This window comes from Moschus berezovskii, chromosome 10 (genome assembly GCF_049115385.1).
Source record: "Moschus berezovskii isolate FMDL1 chromosome 10, NW_MosBer_1.0, whole genome shotgun sequence".
In the NCBI taxonomy this organism is placed as follows: Eukaryota; Metazoa; Chordata; class Mammalia; order Artiodactyla; family Moschidae; genus Moschus; species Moschus berezovskii.
In genome coordinates, this window is record NC_142469.1 from 49,242,880 (window position 1) to 49,259,119 (window position 16,240).

Below are 16,240 nucleotides of genomic sequence, written 5' to 3' on the forward strand. Positions count from 1 at the left end.
TTTTAAGTACAGGTGTTTAATACAGTGCATGGAAGACTTTATTGCCCCCTTCTCTCTGTTCCAAAAGCAATTTGCTTATATCTTTATGACAGTAATTTAATTCAATCTAGCACCAGCTTCAGAGAAGGCAATGGCAAGCCACTCCAGTACTCTTGCCTAGAAAATCCCATGGTAGGCTGCAGTCCATGGGGTCGCTACGAGTCAGACATGACTGAGAGACTTCACTTTCACTTTTCACTTTCACACATTGGAGAAGGAAATGGCAACCCACTCCAGTGTTCTTGCCTGGAGAATCCCAGGGACGGGGGAGCCTGGAGGGCTGCTGTCTATGGGGTCACACAGAGTCGGACACGACTGAAGTGACTTAGCACCAGCAGTAGCAGCAGCAGCAGCAGCACCAGCTTGGTCCTGACCTAACTAAACTCCCCTATCCAATTCTGAATGGTCTTTTACCCTTCTTCAGTGCAAAACTCTAAATAATAAAAAAAAAAAACCAAGACTCTGGGTTTATCCACATCACTACAAATGAATCAATTTCATTCCTTTTTATGACTGAGTAATATATCATTGCATATATGTACCACATCTTCTTTATCCATTCCTCTGACCATGAACATTCAGGTTGCTTTCACGTCCTGACTACTGTAAACAGTGCTGCAATGAACACTGGGGTACATAGAGAAAAACAAATATCATATATTAATACATTCATATGAAATCTAGAAAATGGTACTAATGAACCTATTAATATTTACAGGAATAAAGATGCAGATGTGGAGAACAGACTTGTGGACACAACAGGTAAAGAAGAAGGTGGGATGAATTGAGAGAGTAGCCCTGACATACATATACTACCACGTGTAAAAGAGATAGCTGGTGGGAAGATGCTGAAAAACACAGGGAGCTCAGCTCGGTAATCTATAATGACCTAGAGGGGTGGGATGGGGGTGGATGGGAGGGAGGCTCAGAAGGGAGGGGGTATATGTATACTTACAGTTGATTAATGTGCTATACAGAAAAAACTGATATTGTAAAGTGATTATACTCCAATTAAAAAAATAAAAAATATAATAAAAAGAACATATCACTCAGATTTAGATGATGTCAGGATTCCAGCAGGGAACAGATGGCACACACAGAAGAGATGATTGAAAAGTGTTTAAAGAACTATTTATAAGATGTGGGCTGGTGAAGGAAAATCAATAAGAAACAGTGCAGCAGCCCAGGGCTCCCAACAGCAGGAAATCATTACTACTTCTAGACAGATAAGCAAGGGGAGGGCATGAGTTCTGGATCAGGCAGATCTATGCTATAGAAGAGGCTGTAGCCTTCAGCAGAGTAGCAAGGCCACCACCACGCTCCAGTACCACCTCCTGTTCCTGCCCTCTCCTCCAAAGCCTCCCACTGGCTGAACCTAACTAGAAACCAGAGAGCAGGAGAGCTCGGTCCACAGAGTCTATAAATAAGCCCTCAGGAGCACAGAGGAGGGTGGAGAGTGGAGCTAGAAGCGCACACAGAGACCAGCCAGAGACTGAGGTTTCACAGAGATGTCCACTGCAGCATTGCTAATCTCGATGAAAAATCAGAAAGAACCTAAAAGCTCAGCAACAGGGGAATGACCAAGAAAATTGTTTTACATATTTCAATAACACGAAAATGTGCTTTTATCTAAGTAAAAAATAAAACAGGATATAAAAAACATCTAAATTGCTGGCTTTGTAATTTCACTTTTAGTTCTACATTATATGAAAATACGTACAGAAAAAGAAAAGAAAGTGTTATTCATATGGTTAGTAAAGCCACCAAAACAGCTAAGGCAGATGTGGTCTACATCCACAAATCAAATTAGTGTCTCAGTCACAAAAGAACAGTCCCTTTGAAGGTAGACTAGTCTCACTGCTTTCATAGAACTGGACAGAACATTTTAAAAGTGGTGTCAACCAATCAAGCCTTTTCAAGGAAGGTAAAATGATACTTTGGGGACCTGGAATCCAATTTATATGAAGAACAAGAGAATGACCTAGGCACGTTTCTCTTACTTTCCATAGTTTGTATCACACTTTCCTCCTCCCCCTACCCCTAGAAGCTCTTTAAACAAGGTATAAAGAGAGGTCTGTATAATGACCACTTTAACCACTAAAGAGATTATGCCTCCCTCACCAAGTCATTCAAAATGAAAACATTTCTAAACTCTAAAAGAAAATTTTGGTATCTTGTAATAACATAAAGTTTGTAGGCATATTCTGGATTTTTCTCTCTCTCTCATCCCTCCCTGCTTTGTTGACGTTATAAGCACATGCACAGTTTACCAAGTAAGTAATCTAGCACTGAGTATACATATGAGCACATATTTGTGTGTCTATACAATACATGGGCGTATCCAGTGGTTCAGATGTTAAAGAACCTGCCTGCAATGTAGGAGGCCTGGGTTCAATCCCAGGGTTGGGAAGAGCCTCTGGAGAGAGGAATGGCTACCCACTCCATTATTCTTCCCTGGAGAATTCCATGGACAGAGGAGCCTCGTGGGCTACAGTCCATGGGGTCTCAAAAAGTCAGATACAACCAACCGATTAACACCCATAGACACACATACAATACACGCATGCATACACACAAAGTACATATCCATACATTTATGTGTGCAAACAGATACATTGAGTGTGTGTATATACACACACATACATTCCAGCACGAAGTACTTACACATATATATCCATAGAAGAAAGTATTTATAAATGCATATATATCCACAGAATATATACCCATAGAATAGATAGGTAGAACATTATCAAGTAGTGTTTAGAAATTATAATTCCTGCATCTCCAAGAGTCTTAATTCTTCTCTCTTTCAGTCTTGGTCATGTACATGTTTGAACATTTACTCTTCTCCCTTATTTTAATGGCAAACTTTTCACTATTTTAATGGTGAATATTACAGTCTTCAGAAAAACAAAGAATGAGACTGAGTTTCCCAACAATAAAGCTTGAACTAGTTTTCCAGCCCATTCTACAGAGCCTCACACCTAGCAGGTGTCCATATACGTTTGTTTAATAAATGAATTACACAAATGCACTTTCACTGTCACTTGCCTTCCTGAGTGTGACGGACACAGACACTGAAGACCATACATGAAGACCGCTTTTGATAGAGGTAACAACATCTGCTTCATTGCTTGAGTCATAGGAAACAAGCAAACTCAATGCTTCGATTACCATTATCGCTGGATAATTGTTTTTAAAATTGGAGGTTTTACAATAAGCAGAACTGAGCAGAGAGTGTGGTTCAAGATCAAGCAGCAAATTTCTGGTTTTACTCTGGAAATTAGGCAGTACTAATAACTACAGTAATTAATGCTTTAAAATAACTACAATAGATCTAAACACCAGAGCAGATGTTTTACCCTACTATCCTGGCAAAGGGGGCTTCCCAGGTGTCTCAGCAGTAAAGAATCTGCCTACAGTGCGGGAGACCTGGGTGTGATCCTGGGTTGGAACAATCCCCTGGAGCACGAAGTGGCAACATACTCCAGTATTCTTGCCTGGGAAATCCCATGGACAGAGGAGCCTGCTGGGCTACAGTCCATGGGGTTGCAAAAGAGGTGGACACGACTTAGTGACTAAACAACAACAATTGGAAAAAGAAATTCACTCTAAGTTAGTTTTGTGCATGTAATACTGCTCATAGAAATTAATGAACATTCTTAAATATAATTATAAAAGTACCTCCAATACAAAAATGTCAAAATTCAGTTTTCAGAGAAATAAGCACTAAAGACAAACTCACTAGCTTCCATAAAGACAAAGATTATTTAAAGGGTTTTCATAATCCTTTAACATCAAACTCTCTAGCTTTACAATTTTCAAGCCAACAGTGTTTCCTATAAATTTGGAGTTTTGGTCATCAGCATTTCTTTCCTCTTGTAGGGCTATGGTTAATCTTTGTGCAAAGTGAAAAATCCTCAACACTTGCTAGTTTAGACTCCTTTGCATACTCTATGAATCATCCCAGCAACAGGCAGTAAGACTTGGTTTTGAGAGTAGATTGGAAATCAGGTACAACAAGTTTAATCAACACTTCAAGGACTGAGTCACTAATTCTCAGCAGAATTATCTCAAAAGTTCCCAGGAAAATGATGATGCCTTGTAGACTTCCCAGCGTGAATTCTTCATACTTGGATATTCCCCTTCTCTAAATGGGATATGGTAGAGTGCAGATAATTAATAAAGAGAAATTCTTCTTTTCCTATCTTTGAAAAAGTGACAGTTCTGAATGTAAATGGATAACCACATTTCTGTAGGATGCTGCTGTTCTTTAGCTAACCACCTCCCCTACTCTGTCTCTCTCCCCCCACCGATTACTTGTTCAATTAGCTTTAGTTTTCTCATGGCATAGTGAAAATCTTATGAACTTTAGAATTTGAAAGACCTGGGTTCAAATACTGCTTTGTCATTTACCAGATAAATAAGTTTGGGCAAGCTACTTCCCCTCTTTCAGGTTCTGTGTACTCAATTGGAAAGATGGGGGTAAAATCACCTACTTAGATGAGCTATTCTGAAGATTAAATGAGACACACCAAATATAAAAGCAACTGCCACCTGACAGGTAATCAATAATTCAAGCCCTTTCACCTATGTATTCTCGGCAGAAGTTTCTTATATTTACTTAATTTATAGGAGAGGCTGGAAATTATTGATCTGAGGTGAACTGTCCTCCTTCATACCCCACACCAAGCCCATTTTTCTCTGAAAACATACCCAAACACAATTGGCTGTGTTTTGCTTTTTGTTGATCAGTTCTTGGGTGGCATGGAAATAGACACTGGTGCTCTCCTTTGTTTAACATCTGCTGGCTTTGTAAATTTGTGGACTTCTAATCGGAGTATGATTATACACAGAGAAAAGCAACCATGAGTTCTGTAGAGAAGAAGGAAGTTGATGCATAAATTCCTGAGGAGTACCTCTGCAGGGAAACTACAAGATGAAGCAAACACAGCCTCAATGCATCAACAGTTATCACCTACATCTAGGACCAGTTGTTCCCTCATGGGCATAAAAAAGAGCTTTAATAAAAGTGAAATAACAGGAAGGGTACAATCAAGCACCAACAATGCACCAGCTACTATGACTTCTAGGTCAAAGTACTTGAAACCTCTCACAGGGTGAGATTAGAACAATCACAACATGCAAACTGGTAAAAGTCAAAACTTGAACCAATGCCAGATATTCAGTCAGACTTTGCTTTTATCCTGAAAAACAAAATCCAAATTCTAGGTTTAGCTAACTTGTTTAAGCACGCTTACTGAACACACATGGGAATACAAATGTTCTTGTTTCTGTCCAAAATAGGCTCCAGGGAAGGATTCTTGATCGATAGAGTCTATTCCAGTCAAATTTGTTTTGGGGAGTCAATACTAAAAGAGAATAGTCCTGTAACCCCACCCTGGAGCAACTACATTTTCTTGTTTTGCAGATAATAACAGCAAGGTAATATTTCTTGCAGATAAATGACAATCACTTAGTTCTCAGAAAGAAAACAGTAGGGATGGAAGCCACCCTTTGCAAGGGACCAGAGCCAAGAATGCCTGCAAGGCCTGGAGGTGCCTCCGCTGCACAGGCTTGAAAAGGGCCGGTTCTAGGTTTGCACATGGCAGATGTGATAAAGGAGACACTGTATTTCAACCCGAATTTCATCAGTTTGATTCAACTATCTTAACTGTTTCAAATAGCAGATGGAAAAATAATCAAGTTGAGCTTTTATAGGATATTTATTAAATTCATCAGTATTATCAAAACATTTAAATAAGATCACAAATAAAATACATTACCTGTCAGAGCACCATCAATTTGTCAAGCCCCAAAAGGGCATTCTTGAATGGTTACAATATGGATAGACTCTATAAAGAATATTTTACTATTATAAAATATGGTTTGTGCAAACTTTATACATTTTATTTGAAAACATGAATCAAGTTATTGTGTGTGTGTGTTTGGGTTCTGGGGTATTTTTTTTTAGGTGGTAGGTGACATACATCTGAATTCTGGAACTCTGAAAGTATTCAATATGCCAGTAACTAGACTATAGTAACAACTCAATCTGGGGATCAGACAGTCTCATAATTGTTGGTTTATGAATCCAGGGAAAGATTTCCAGGAGAATAGTCATCATGAAGTCAAATGAATCAGCTGGACTCCTATCAAAAGTGGGTAGAGGCCAGGAATAGAGAAGTACAGTCTATAACCCAAGAGGACCCAGAACAACAGCTGAACAGAAGCCAGAAAACCTGATTGTATTTCTGCTTCCTCCACCTGCATTGCATTCCTTGAACCTCAATTTCCTCGTCTATAAATGAGGGTCTGGGCTATTGCACAGAACTATTACAAGCCTCAAGTAGAATAAAATACCAGCCATAGTTTATAATCCTTGATGTGTAAGATCAACATAAGGTGAAACTTGTATTTGTTAGCAGGGAATACTCAGTGATAAATCAGAAACTAAAACGAAAGATTCAAGCAGCAGGACCTCTAGAGACCTAATTAAGCTTACCCCTAGCAGTTTTCCTTGAGAAATTCTGACACCCCACTCAGTCTGAGCAGCAACTGCAAATTTTCCAGGTCACCTGGTCACCTGGCTATCTTTGACTGTGGATGCAAACTACTGTCCTGGCCTAGACTGTGCTGGGAGGGAAGAGGGTGCACCAACCAAGCCTCCTCCAGTCATGCTGTTTCTTGAAAGAGCTTGGGCAGAAGCTCCAGACTCAAGATCTGGACTTCTTAATACAGAAATTGTTTAGTATCAAAAATTAACTTGTTTTCCTATGTACAGTATAATTTCTGCTTGCCAAATTTAGAGAACTATACTTTCTGTGGGAATACAAAGAAGGTAGCACTAGCCTGTGCTTTTAATTTGTAGTGATTAACTGCAGGACTCAGGACCATCAGCTGGACAACCACAGCCCCAATCCTTATGAGCTCTGTGATGGTCAAATTACCTTGCCTCTCTGTGCCTCATTCTTTCTCGAAATAGGAATAATAACAGTACCTGCCTCTGCAGGATGTTACAAATTAACTGTGGTGAGTTAACATTGTAAAGTGCTTAGAACAGTGTCTGACACAGTGTATGTTAAATAAACTGCATCTTTCAATAAAATCTTTATGGAAAACAGTTTTTTCATAGACATGATATAAAGTTACTATAAATCAAATGCTCCCTGTATTTTCTTGCTGTATTCATAGTACATATTATTTTGCCTCTTGAACCCAGTTTTAAGATAAAGAACTATCCAACTAGAGAATCCAAAGGACTATCAGGAATTTATTCTATTGCTTATTAACTGATTTGGAAAAATTAAGATATGGATTAACCATGGTATCTTTATGCAACTGTTGGCCAGATCTCTTATTTGAACTATTATCTTCAGATTGCCATAACCCTGGCTTCTAACAAATGACACTCAATCAGAGGGGCTGACTTGAAATGGTGTAGAACATTAAGAAATACAGTCAGCAGCCAACTTCTTCACCACAGAATATTTTGCCAAGCTTACCAGTAACTTATTTTTACTCATTTCACTTCCATACATGGGAAGGTTAAAAAACAAAAGGCACTTGTTAATGCTGTGTTTCATTTTTCTGGGTCAGCGCCTGGTTCAACCTGTCTTTGTCTTGTCTATAACTTGTAGATGAGAGAAATGTGGATCCCACAAATGGATTTAGGATTATCTGCCTCACTTGTGTGTCTCAGGGTCTCCTGGTACTTTGTCAAAATGATCCCTTGCTGTGAAGGGTGTCTGTCATTGCTTCACTCCCACTGCATAGGCCAATCCAGAAAGCACACGGTTCTGTAAAGACAGCACTAAGCAAGTGCTCATTCTCTAGAATGAAGGCATCTTATGAAGCTGAACCTGTAGAGGTATTCTGATGAGGAATTTGGGTTGGCCCAATGCAGCTGTGCTTTAAGGAAGCAATAAATGAGCTAATGAGACTTGTAAACAATTGACTGGCCTTTCTTGCCAACACCCACACAAGGGTCAGCTATTGATATATACTTTATGTTTAAAACTCACTTTGGGACAAGATACTGAATTCACATTTCAACCCTATCTTGGGTAAAAGTCCAGATCATTTTGCATAGTGAATATATGAAAAGGCATCAGTTGGATATGCCAGGCAATTTGGGATGAAAATAAAGATAGGCTGTTTTAAGGAAGAACACTTTGCTTACAGAACACATGCAATGCTAGATTCTTCTTAAAAGAGGCTCCAGAATCATCCTGACAGAGCTTATGTAGACACCAAGTTAGCTGTGCACCCTAAGTAACAATTCTCATGGGACCTATAAATCTGTCTAAAATTGTCAAGAACCATTCCTTTTCAGTCTGTAATTTTAGAGTATCAATATCATGTTTACCTATAATTTTAGTGAAGGTTTTCAAATCAATGTCAAAATTGAAGCCCAGTCTTTTTAAAATTTTTTATGAAGCCCAATCTTTAATCCTAGGTGCCAAAATATGGCAGAAGAGCTGATATAATCTCAAGTTTTAGATATTTTAAATATTTAATATTTAAATAGAAAATTATTTATGCATAATCCTGAGTACACAATTCTCTGTTTTAAATGTCACTATAAAAATAAGTCTCTGTGATTTTCCTTTTGGTCCAGTATTGGATATAGTTTAAGATGATCAAAATTTAAGAAGATTTAGAGCCTTTGATGATCTCTATATGAGAGAATAAAAATTCTAATTATTCAGTATGAGTAAAACTTCTTAACGAGAGAAAAAAATCTCTCCTCCTTCAAGGTAATCCTTCTCCTGACCTCGATGCATTGGACTAAATCTTCTGTTTCTACACTTAATGCATGATTTGCTGCTTTATTCATTCATACAGCCCTCCTCCACTAGACTACAAGTTTCTTAGGAGCATAGATCATCTCTAATTTCATTGTTCTTTTTCCCAATGCCTGATACAGAGTAAGAGCTCAGTAAGTGTTTGTTGAACATAAGAAACTTCTCTTTAAATTCTGATTGACTATCATTTCAATAAAATACATAAAGGAATGTTTCACCAAAGAGCAATTAGCATTAATCCTAGAAAAACGATTCTGTAGTCAGATTGCATTGCTTTTCATGAACAGGTTCTCTAAATCTTCTTACAAGAGGTAAAACATGAAAGGGAGATTAAACATTTGATAAATTTTTTCAAGGTAAACAGAAATGCATACAGTTCAAGATTCAAATAATCTCAGACACAATTTTTTTCAAAGAACTAAATCATTTTTTTCTGCAAGGACACTCCTAAAGTAAAACTGACCACTTAGGTGAGTGAAAAGTTAAGACAGGTAAGTGTTTTTAATGTTCATAGTAAGATGGGCATTTTGAATGGGTATTAGGAACTAGACAGTAAGTTTAAATATCAATATCTTTGCTGCTGCTGCTGCTGCTAAGTCACTTCAGTCGTATCCGACTGTGTGTGACCCCATAGACGGAAGCCCACCAGGCTCCCCCGACCCTGGGATTCTCCAGGCAAGAACACTGGAGTGGGTTGCCATTTCCGTCTCCAATGTGTGAAAGTGAAAAGTGAAAGTGAAGTCGCTCAGTCGTGTCCGACCCTTAGCGACCCCATGGACTGCAACCTACCAGGCTCCTCCATCCATGGGATTTTCTAGGCAATAGTACTGGAGTGGCTTGCCATTGCCTTCTCCGAATATCTTTGCTACATTGCTTTAATCATGGATGAATAGTAAAGCAGAGATTCACTGCCTCATCCTTATAAATAAAATTTATAAGTGAAAGCTAAAGAAAAAGGAAATAAACCCAAGCCCAGAAGTACTAACAGTCTCCAAAAGGGATGTGGACTAAGACGATTAAGGCTAAAAGTGTAGAAATAGAGTGGATAAAGCAATAAAGTGGCAAAGAATTATCCTATACTAAACTCAGACTCCAAAACTGCTTCAGGAGAAATACCACCAACTTCCAGTATAAACTTTACCTTTGACTTTGTAAGTCAGATATATTAAGACTGTTAAGGCTTGAATGTACAAAAGCCGCCCTTTTACAACTACAAAGGTACTTCCAGACACCCAAAGGTACTTCAGGTCTTGACATACCTGGTTATAAACTTCTCCTGGACTTCTTAAGTTGTTTAACTCCACTTACAAGTTCAAGTGGATTTATGGACGCTACCACCATCACTATGCAGACCACAATTACAACGCCACTGCCATAATCGTTCCCGCTCTACCGTTCATCTGTCCAGCGCCTGCTCTGCACTGGGCCCTGGCCCAGTTGTTTTATATAGACAGTGTTTAATCCTCAGAAAGCCCCAGAAGAGGTGGTGTTGTCTCCATTTTACAGGTGAGGAAGCTGAGGCTTAAAGACTGAGGCTTACAAAACTTATCGCAACAGCAGAGGAAAATGTGAAGCGGAGTCTGTCCGATACCACAACCTGGGGCTTTGTCACTGCAACTTGCTCTCAGAGGTATTTCTAAGCCTCTGTTATCTTCCAGGCACCATGCTCCCTTCCGTTCGTTCCGTTCCGTTCCATCGCTCAGTCGTGTCCGACTCTATGCGATGGACTGTAAGCCTACCAGGCTCCTCCGTCCATGGGATTCTCCAGGCAAGCATACTGGAGTGGGTTACCGTTTCCTTCTGCAGGGGATCTTCCCGACCCAGGGATCGAACCCGGGTCTCCCGTATTGGAGGCAGACGCTTTAACCTCTGAGCCACCAGGGAAGCCATGCTAGTAATTGTAAATATATATTTAGAAGTCTCCAAAACAATGCTAAGAGGTAGGTAGCAGCTTCAGCAGAAACTGAAGCTAGAGCAGGAAAGAAACTCCTCCAGGAGCTCACAGCTAGTTAAGTGACAGGGTTAAAATTTAAATACCTGCTTTATCAATGGTGAAAGAATATAAACCAAAAATTTCAAAGTCTTGCCTTTGGCATAAACTAAATAAGGGAAGTAACCTGGTACCTATTAACCAGTTTAGATGCACTATTAGATAAAACAAACCGAGGCTTATCTAGCTGTGGCCTCTATGTTAGAAAATAATTAAACCTGTTTAGAGTTCTAAACACTAAACCAGTCAAAAAAGATGGAAAAATGGAATCAATCAAGTCACAAAGACGAACACTCTACAATTTCAGAATGTTTCCAATGACGGTTCTTTTCTCATGAAATAAAACAATAGTTTATCCTCACAACCCTCTAGTGATTTATAGAGTTTAAGGAGTGAGTTGTTTTCCTGCTATAGAAAGAAAATGTCCATGCAAAGACAGAAAAACTAGGCGATGTTTGGCAATCTCAAAACTTGAACCTATGCATCCTGAAACAAGGATGCTCTGCTGTCTGGTGTAGGCTGCATTTTTCCTCCAAGTGAAATCAAGTCTGCTGATTTTCAGAGGATTACGGCCATCACCTGAGCTTGGCATCCTGCGGAGAATATTAATGCTTGCTTCTAGGTTTGGAGTTCAGATGGAGAGTGATCATTTTTAATTCACTCTATTGACCTTTAGCTCAGACCCCTTTTCTAATTAAAATAACACCGATTATGGAAAATAAAAATGAAGCACGATTTTCATCATATACCAGAAAATAAATCATAAAATAACCACTCACATGTATAGGCAAGATATTAATAAGAAAAAGGAGAAACAGCTCCCATTTACTGAGCGCTCACAATGTGCCAGTCACTGTTCTGAGCCTTTGACATCCACTAACTTTTTTTTATAACAATTCTTATTATGCCCCTTTTATGGATGAGAAGACTGAAGCACAAAAAGGATAATAACTTGCCCAGGATGACACAGCTAAGTGTCACGGTAAGTAGAACAGGGATTTAAACCCAGATATAGAATTCCCCTGGTTTGATTCCTGGGTCGGGAAGATCTCCTGGAGAAGGGATAAGCTACTCATTCCAGTATTCATGGGCTTCCCTGGCAGCTTGGACAGTAAAGAATCTGCCTGCAATGTGGGAGATCTGGGTTCTGTCCCTGGGTTGGGAAGATCCCCTAGAGAAGGGAAAGACTACCCACCCCAGTATTCTGGTCTGGAAAATCCCATGGACAGAGGAGACTGGCTGTCTACAAAGTGTCTGTAGGGGGCTACAAAGGGTCTACATGGGGCTGCAAAGAGTCAGACACGACTGAGCACAACACAGAGAATTCACACTCTGAATAAAATGTCTACAAATGAAGTATAATTCAAAACCTGATAAATGATGGTGCCACTGAAGGCCGCTAAGGAAAGCCTAGGCAAAACTCGCCATGCCCTCTCCAAACACACCAGTGTGGTCCCTCAGATGGCAAGAGAATGGACAAGATGGCAGATGAGACTGACTCAGGAGGGCGACAGCTCTGTTTCTATGGAAAATAACATTATAGGGAAAGAAACAGCCATGTTCAAATTATTTTATGTAAAGGAAGCAAGCAATGGTCACTGAGTTTTAGAACATTTGCACTAAAGGTTGCAAATATTTGCAGAATACAAACATCGGTAAACTTTAAACCATCACTGGACTGTTAAGTTCTTAAGAGGGGAAGCATTTTTTTCCCCTCCAACCCTATTTTTTCCCATGCCTCCCATTATAGCTTAGCATTTATAATAATGATGATGATGATGGTGGTGGTGATGGTTTTACATTTTATGAGTTTCTACTTTGCATCCAGAGGTGTGATAAGAGTTTTACATTTAATAACATGAACTAGCATGTGATATTCACTACAGTCCTACAGAATTAGTATTACTATGTTCTCCATTTTCCATTTGAAGAAATGGAGACTCAGAAAGGTAAAGTAACTTGCCCAAGGTCATATATCCAGGACCTTATATAAATCCATATATAAATTCATTTGTATTTGCTCTAAAAGCCCACAAAATTAACGGTGAGTGCCCAGAAGATAAGTGTGGTCACCTGACTGTCCCATCCTTATAAAGAAACGAAGGTCCCAGTGAGTGCTGCACATTCCAGCTGAGGCCCACACCTCCAAATCCTGGACAGAAATGAACAAACAGGGCAGACTGCTCAAGAGAGTGAGACTGACCAAAGATGAACCAGTAATCTAGTGTGCTTCAGCTGCTCTCTTTACCAGTAACTGGTACACCCTCTCAGGAGTAAACAAAATATGTATAAAGATGATATAACCAGAAAAACAGCCCAAAGACAGACCAGTAAGTTTAGTTCTCAGGACATTTGTTAGTACAAAGTTCATCATAATTCTAAAGGAAAGAATGGAGTGCTTTAAGACTGAACTAAAATACAAGAAGCTCAAGGAGAGAAATAAAAACTCCTAAGTTTTACTCGAAAATGCATTTGCATTTGAATAAGTTGTTTATTTAACAACACTTTGCCAACAAAGATCCATATAGTCAAAGCTATGGTTTTTCCAGTAGTCATGTATGGATGTGAGTTGGGCCATAAAGAAGGCTGAGTGCCAAAGAATTTATGCTTTTGAACTGTGGTGCCAGAGAACACTCTTGAGAGTCCTTTGGACAGCAAGGAGAGCAAACCAGTCAATCCTAAAGAAAATCAACCCTGAATATTCATTGGAAGGACTGATGCTGAAGCTGAAGCTCCAATCCTTTGGCCACCTGATGCAAAGGGAAAGATGCTGGAAAAAATAGAAGGCAGGAGGAGAGGGGGAACAACAGAGGATGAGATGGTTGGATGGCAACACAGACTCAATGGACATGAGTGTGAGCAAACTCAGGGAGATAGTGAAGGACAGGGAAGCTTGGTGTGCTGCACTCCATGGGGTTGCAAAGAGTCAGACACGACTTAGCAATTGAACAACAAAATTGTTCACAGCTGTGTATCATCTCATTTGATAGGTAGACTGTGATGGGACCAGGTCAGATAAGACCATTACTATGGAAGTGTTTAAATTATTTGCTTATGTAATACGAAAAATACTTTTATATTGGATACATCATTATTAAGTAATATTTTGTTAGAAATTCACAGCTAAGCACAGTAAGTCTTTGGGTGGATAAAAAATATGTCCTATTACAAGCAATTACTACTGTGAATGATAAATATGAGAAAAAATAAAATGCCTTCTCTGTTAGCACTCCACTCCCTATGTTCTCACACACACTCAGACTTCCCTGAACCACTTGTTCAGGAAGTACTTCTCAGGAAGTACCATGTTCTTCCAAGTATTGAGGATGCTCATAATACAACCTCTGCCTGGAACTCATTGTTCCTTCCCTTTTCTGACTAAACTGCCTCAGTCATCCTCCTCCAGGAAGCCTCCCTAGATCCCTTCCTCTATTTTAACATCTATTGCAGCACTTATCCCACTGTTTACTTTTTGGTGTCCTCAAGACACAAAGAATTTTTATGACAGAGGCCCACTCTCATTGTTTTTGATATCCCAGCACTTAGTTAATATTTGCCAAATGATTGAAATTACTTTACAAAGACTGTTTTAGAAATAAAAGGAAAAACATTTCTCAAATGGAAATCTTGTACATTATTCTTCTCACTGTTCACAAAGGTGTGTGTTAAACACATACCTAAAGATGTGTATTTAAAAGCAAATACAGAAGGGGACTTCCCTGGTGGTTCAGTGGCTAAGACTCCACGCTCCCAATGCACGGGGCTGAGATTTGATCCCTGGTCAGGGAACTAGATCCCATATTTAGAGTCCACGTGCCCCAAATAAAAGATCCTGCATGCTGCAGTGAAGACCCAGCACAACCAAATAACTAAATAAATGTGCTTTTTTTTAAAAAAAAATACACATATAGAAGGATATACTGGAAATTTCCAACTGTCCTTTAATAAAGATTTTTCACATACCTGAACCTCTTAGATATACCATTATGTCAAACTGATTATTGCTCAACGAACGCACCAATTCAGATAGTATAAATGAATACTTACGCATGAAAGATAAAATCGTCACAAAACCACCGCAAAACATTTAAAAGCTCTATGGCAGTTACACTTGGACTAACTAGGTGCTGCCTTTTTCTACCACTGATTCCAATGGGGACAAGTCATGCACCCTTTGGTCACAAGTTCTCCACCCATTAAATTGGGATAACCATCCCTGCCTCTTCCTCCTCCACTCGGATCCTGTGAGGACACTGGAGCTATAACACCACCAACAGTGGACATCTTCACAATTAGGGCGCCACGGTCAGAAGGCTGAGGAATCCCCAGGTGGAGTTCCGATCTCTATGGTAATAACCCTTCTCGTCAGCAAGTTGCTAGCATAGCCTCTGGTGTTGTCTTTGCTACCCTTATTTTTAAGTCAAAGTAAAGTCTACAAGGGTGGGCACAAGTTCCTCTCACTGGTGCTCGGTCTGAACCAGCAGCAGCGAGGAACCCGTTCATTCACAGCGACCACCACAGCCCCCTCCTTGGACCCCGTTACGTTCCTGCCACGCGAAACCGACCCTGGGCCTTTCCCCTCCTCGGAGAGGGGTCGATCGAGGCCGAGGGTAGAGAGGACTCGAGGGTCAGAGTAGCCGGAGTGGAAAAGGTCGGGGGAAGTGAGCCGGGGATAGGCGCGCTGGTCGAGGGGCTTACCTGGCCTCTCCGAGGGGCGCCAGGCGCGGGTGTGGAATGAACACCCCACAGTCGGACCGCGCAGGCTGCTGCTTCTTCTTGGAGCGCCAGATGTGGAAAGAGGTGTGCTTTCTGGGGGGCCTGGACGGACCGGACTCCGCGTGGCCTCCCTGAGGCGGCAGCGACAGTGGCATCTTCTCGTCTGCCTCCTCCTCCTCCGGCTGCTCGGACGTTGCCCCTCGGCCGCCGGGTCTTGTATTAATAAAGAGCTCACCGGGCGCGCGCCGGCCGCCCCGCCCCTCGTCGCGGGGCCGCAGCGGAGCGCCTCCCCCGCGGCGCAGGCGGCACGCGGCGGGAGCCCAGGTGAGGCGCTCGCCGGGGGCCGCAGGTGTGGAGGACACGCCCCCGCGCCCCGGACCTCGGGGAGTGCGGCGGCCGCGGGATAGCGACACCTACTGGAAACCTTGGGAACCGCCCGCGTCTCCTGTCTGCATCCTCTGTTCTGTTGTGGGAGCCAGAGTTGGGTCGGGTTTTGACATCTCCTCCGGTGCATGTGCCATAGGTCGTCTGTGGAGTTGTTGGTCACTCTTGGTCTGTCCAAGGCTAGCACGAAGAATGGCTTAGCCACGAACCCTGCCTGAAGAAAGATGGGATAGGCGCATCCCATGGCCGGGCTGCCAGGCAATTAGGACTATTCTACTCTGACCTTCAGGTGTCTTGGGCAATG

The 16,240-nt window shown here is 41.0% G+C and overlaps 1 protein-coding gene across 1 annotated transcript in view; it reads right to left on the reverse strand.

Moving 5' to 3' along the window:
* Positions 1-15,727, reverse strand: part of CRYBG1 (crystallin beta-gamma domain containing 1) — a 235,831-nt gene extending 220,104 nt beyond the window's left edge. The window contains exon 1 of the mRNA XM_055433326.2: positions 15,535-15,727. Coding sequence (XP_055289301.2) covers positions 15,535-15,707 — 173 coding nt within the window. The 5' untranslated portion in view covers positions 15,708-15,727. The remainder of the gene's footprint in view (positions 1-15,534) is intronic.
* Positions 15,728-16,240: the final 513 nt, after the last annotated feature.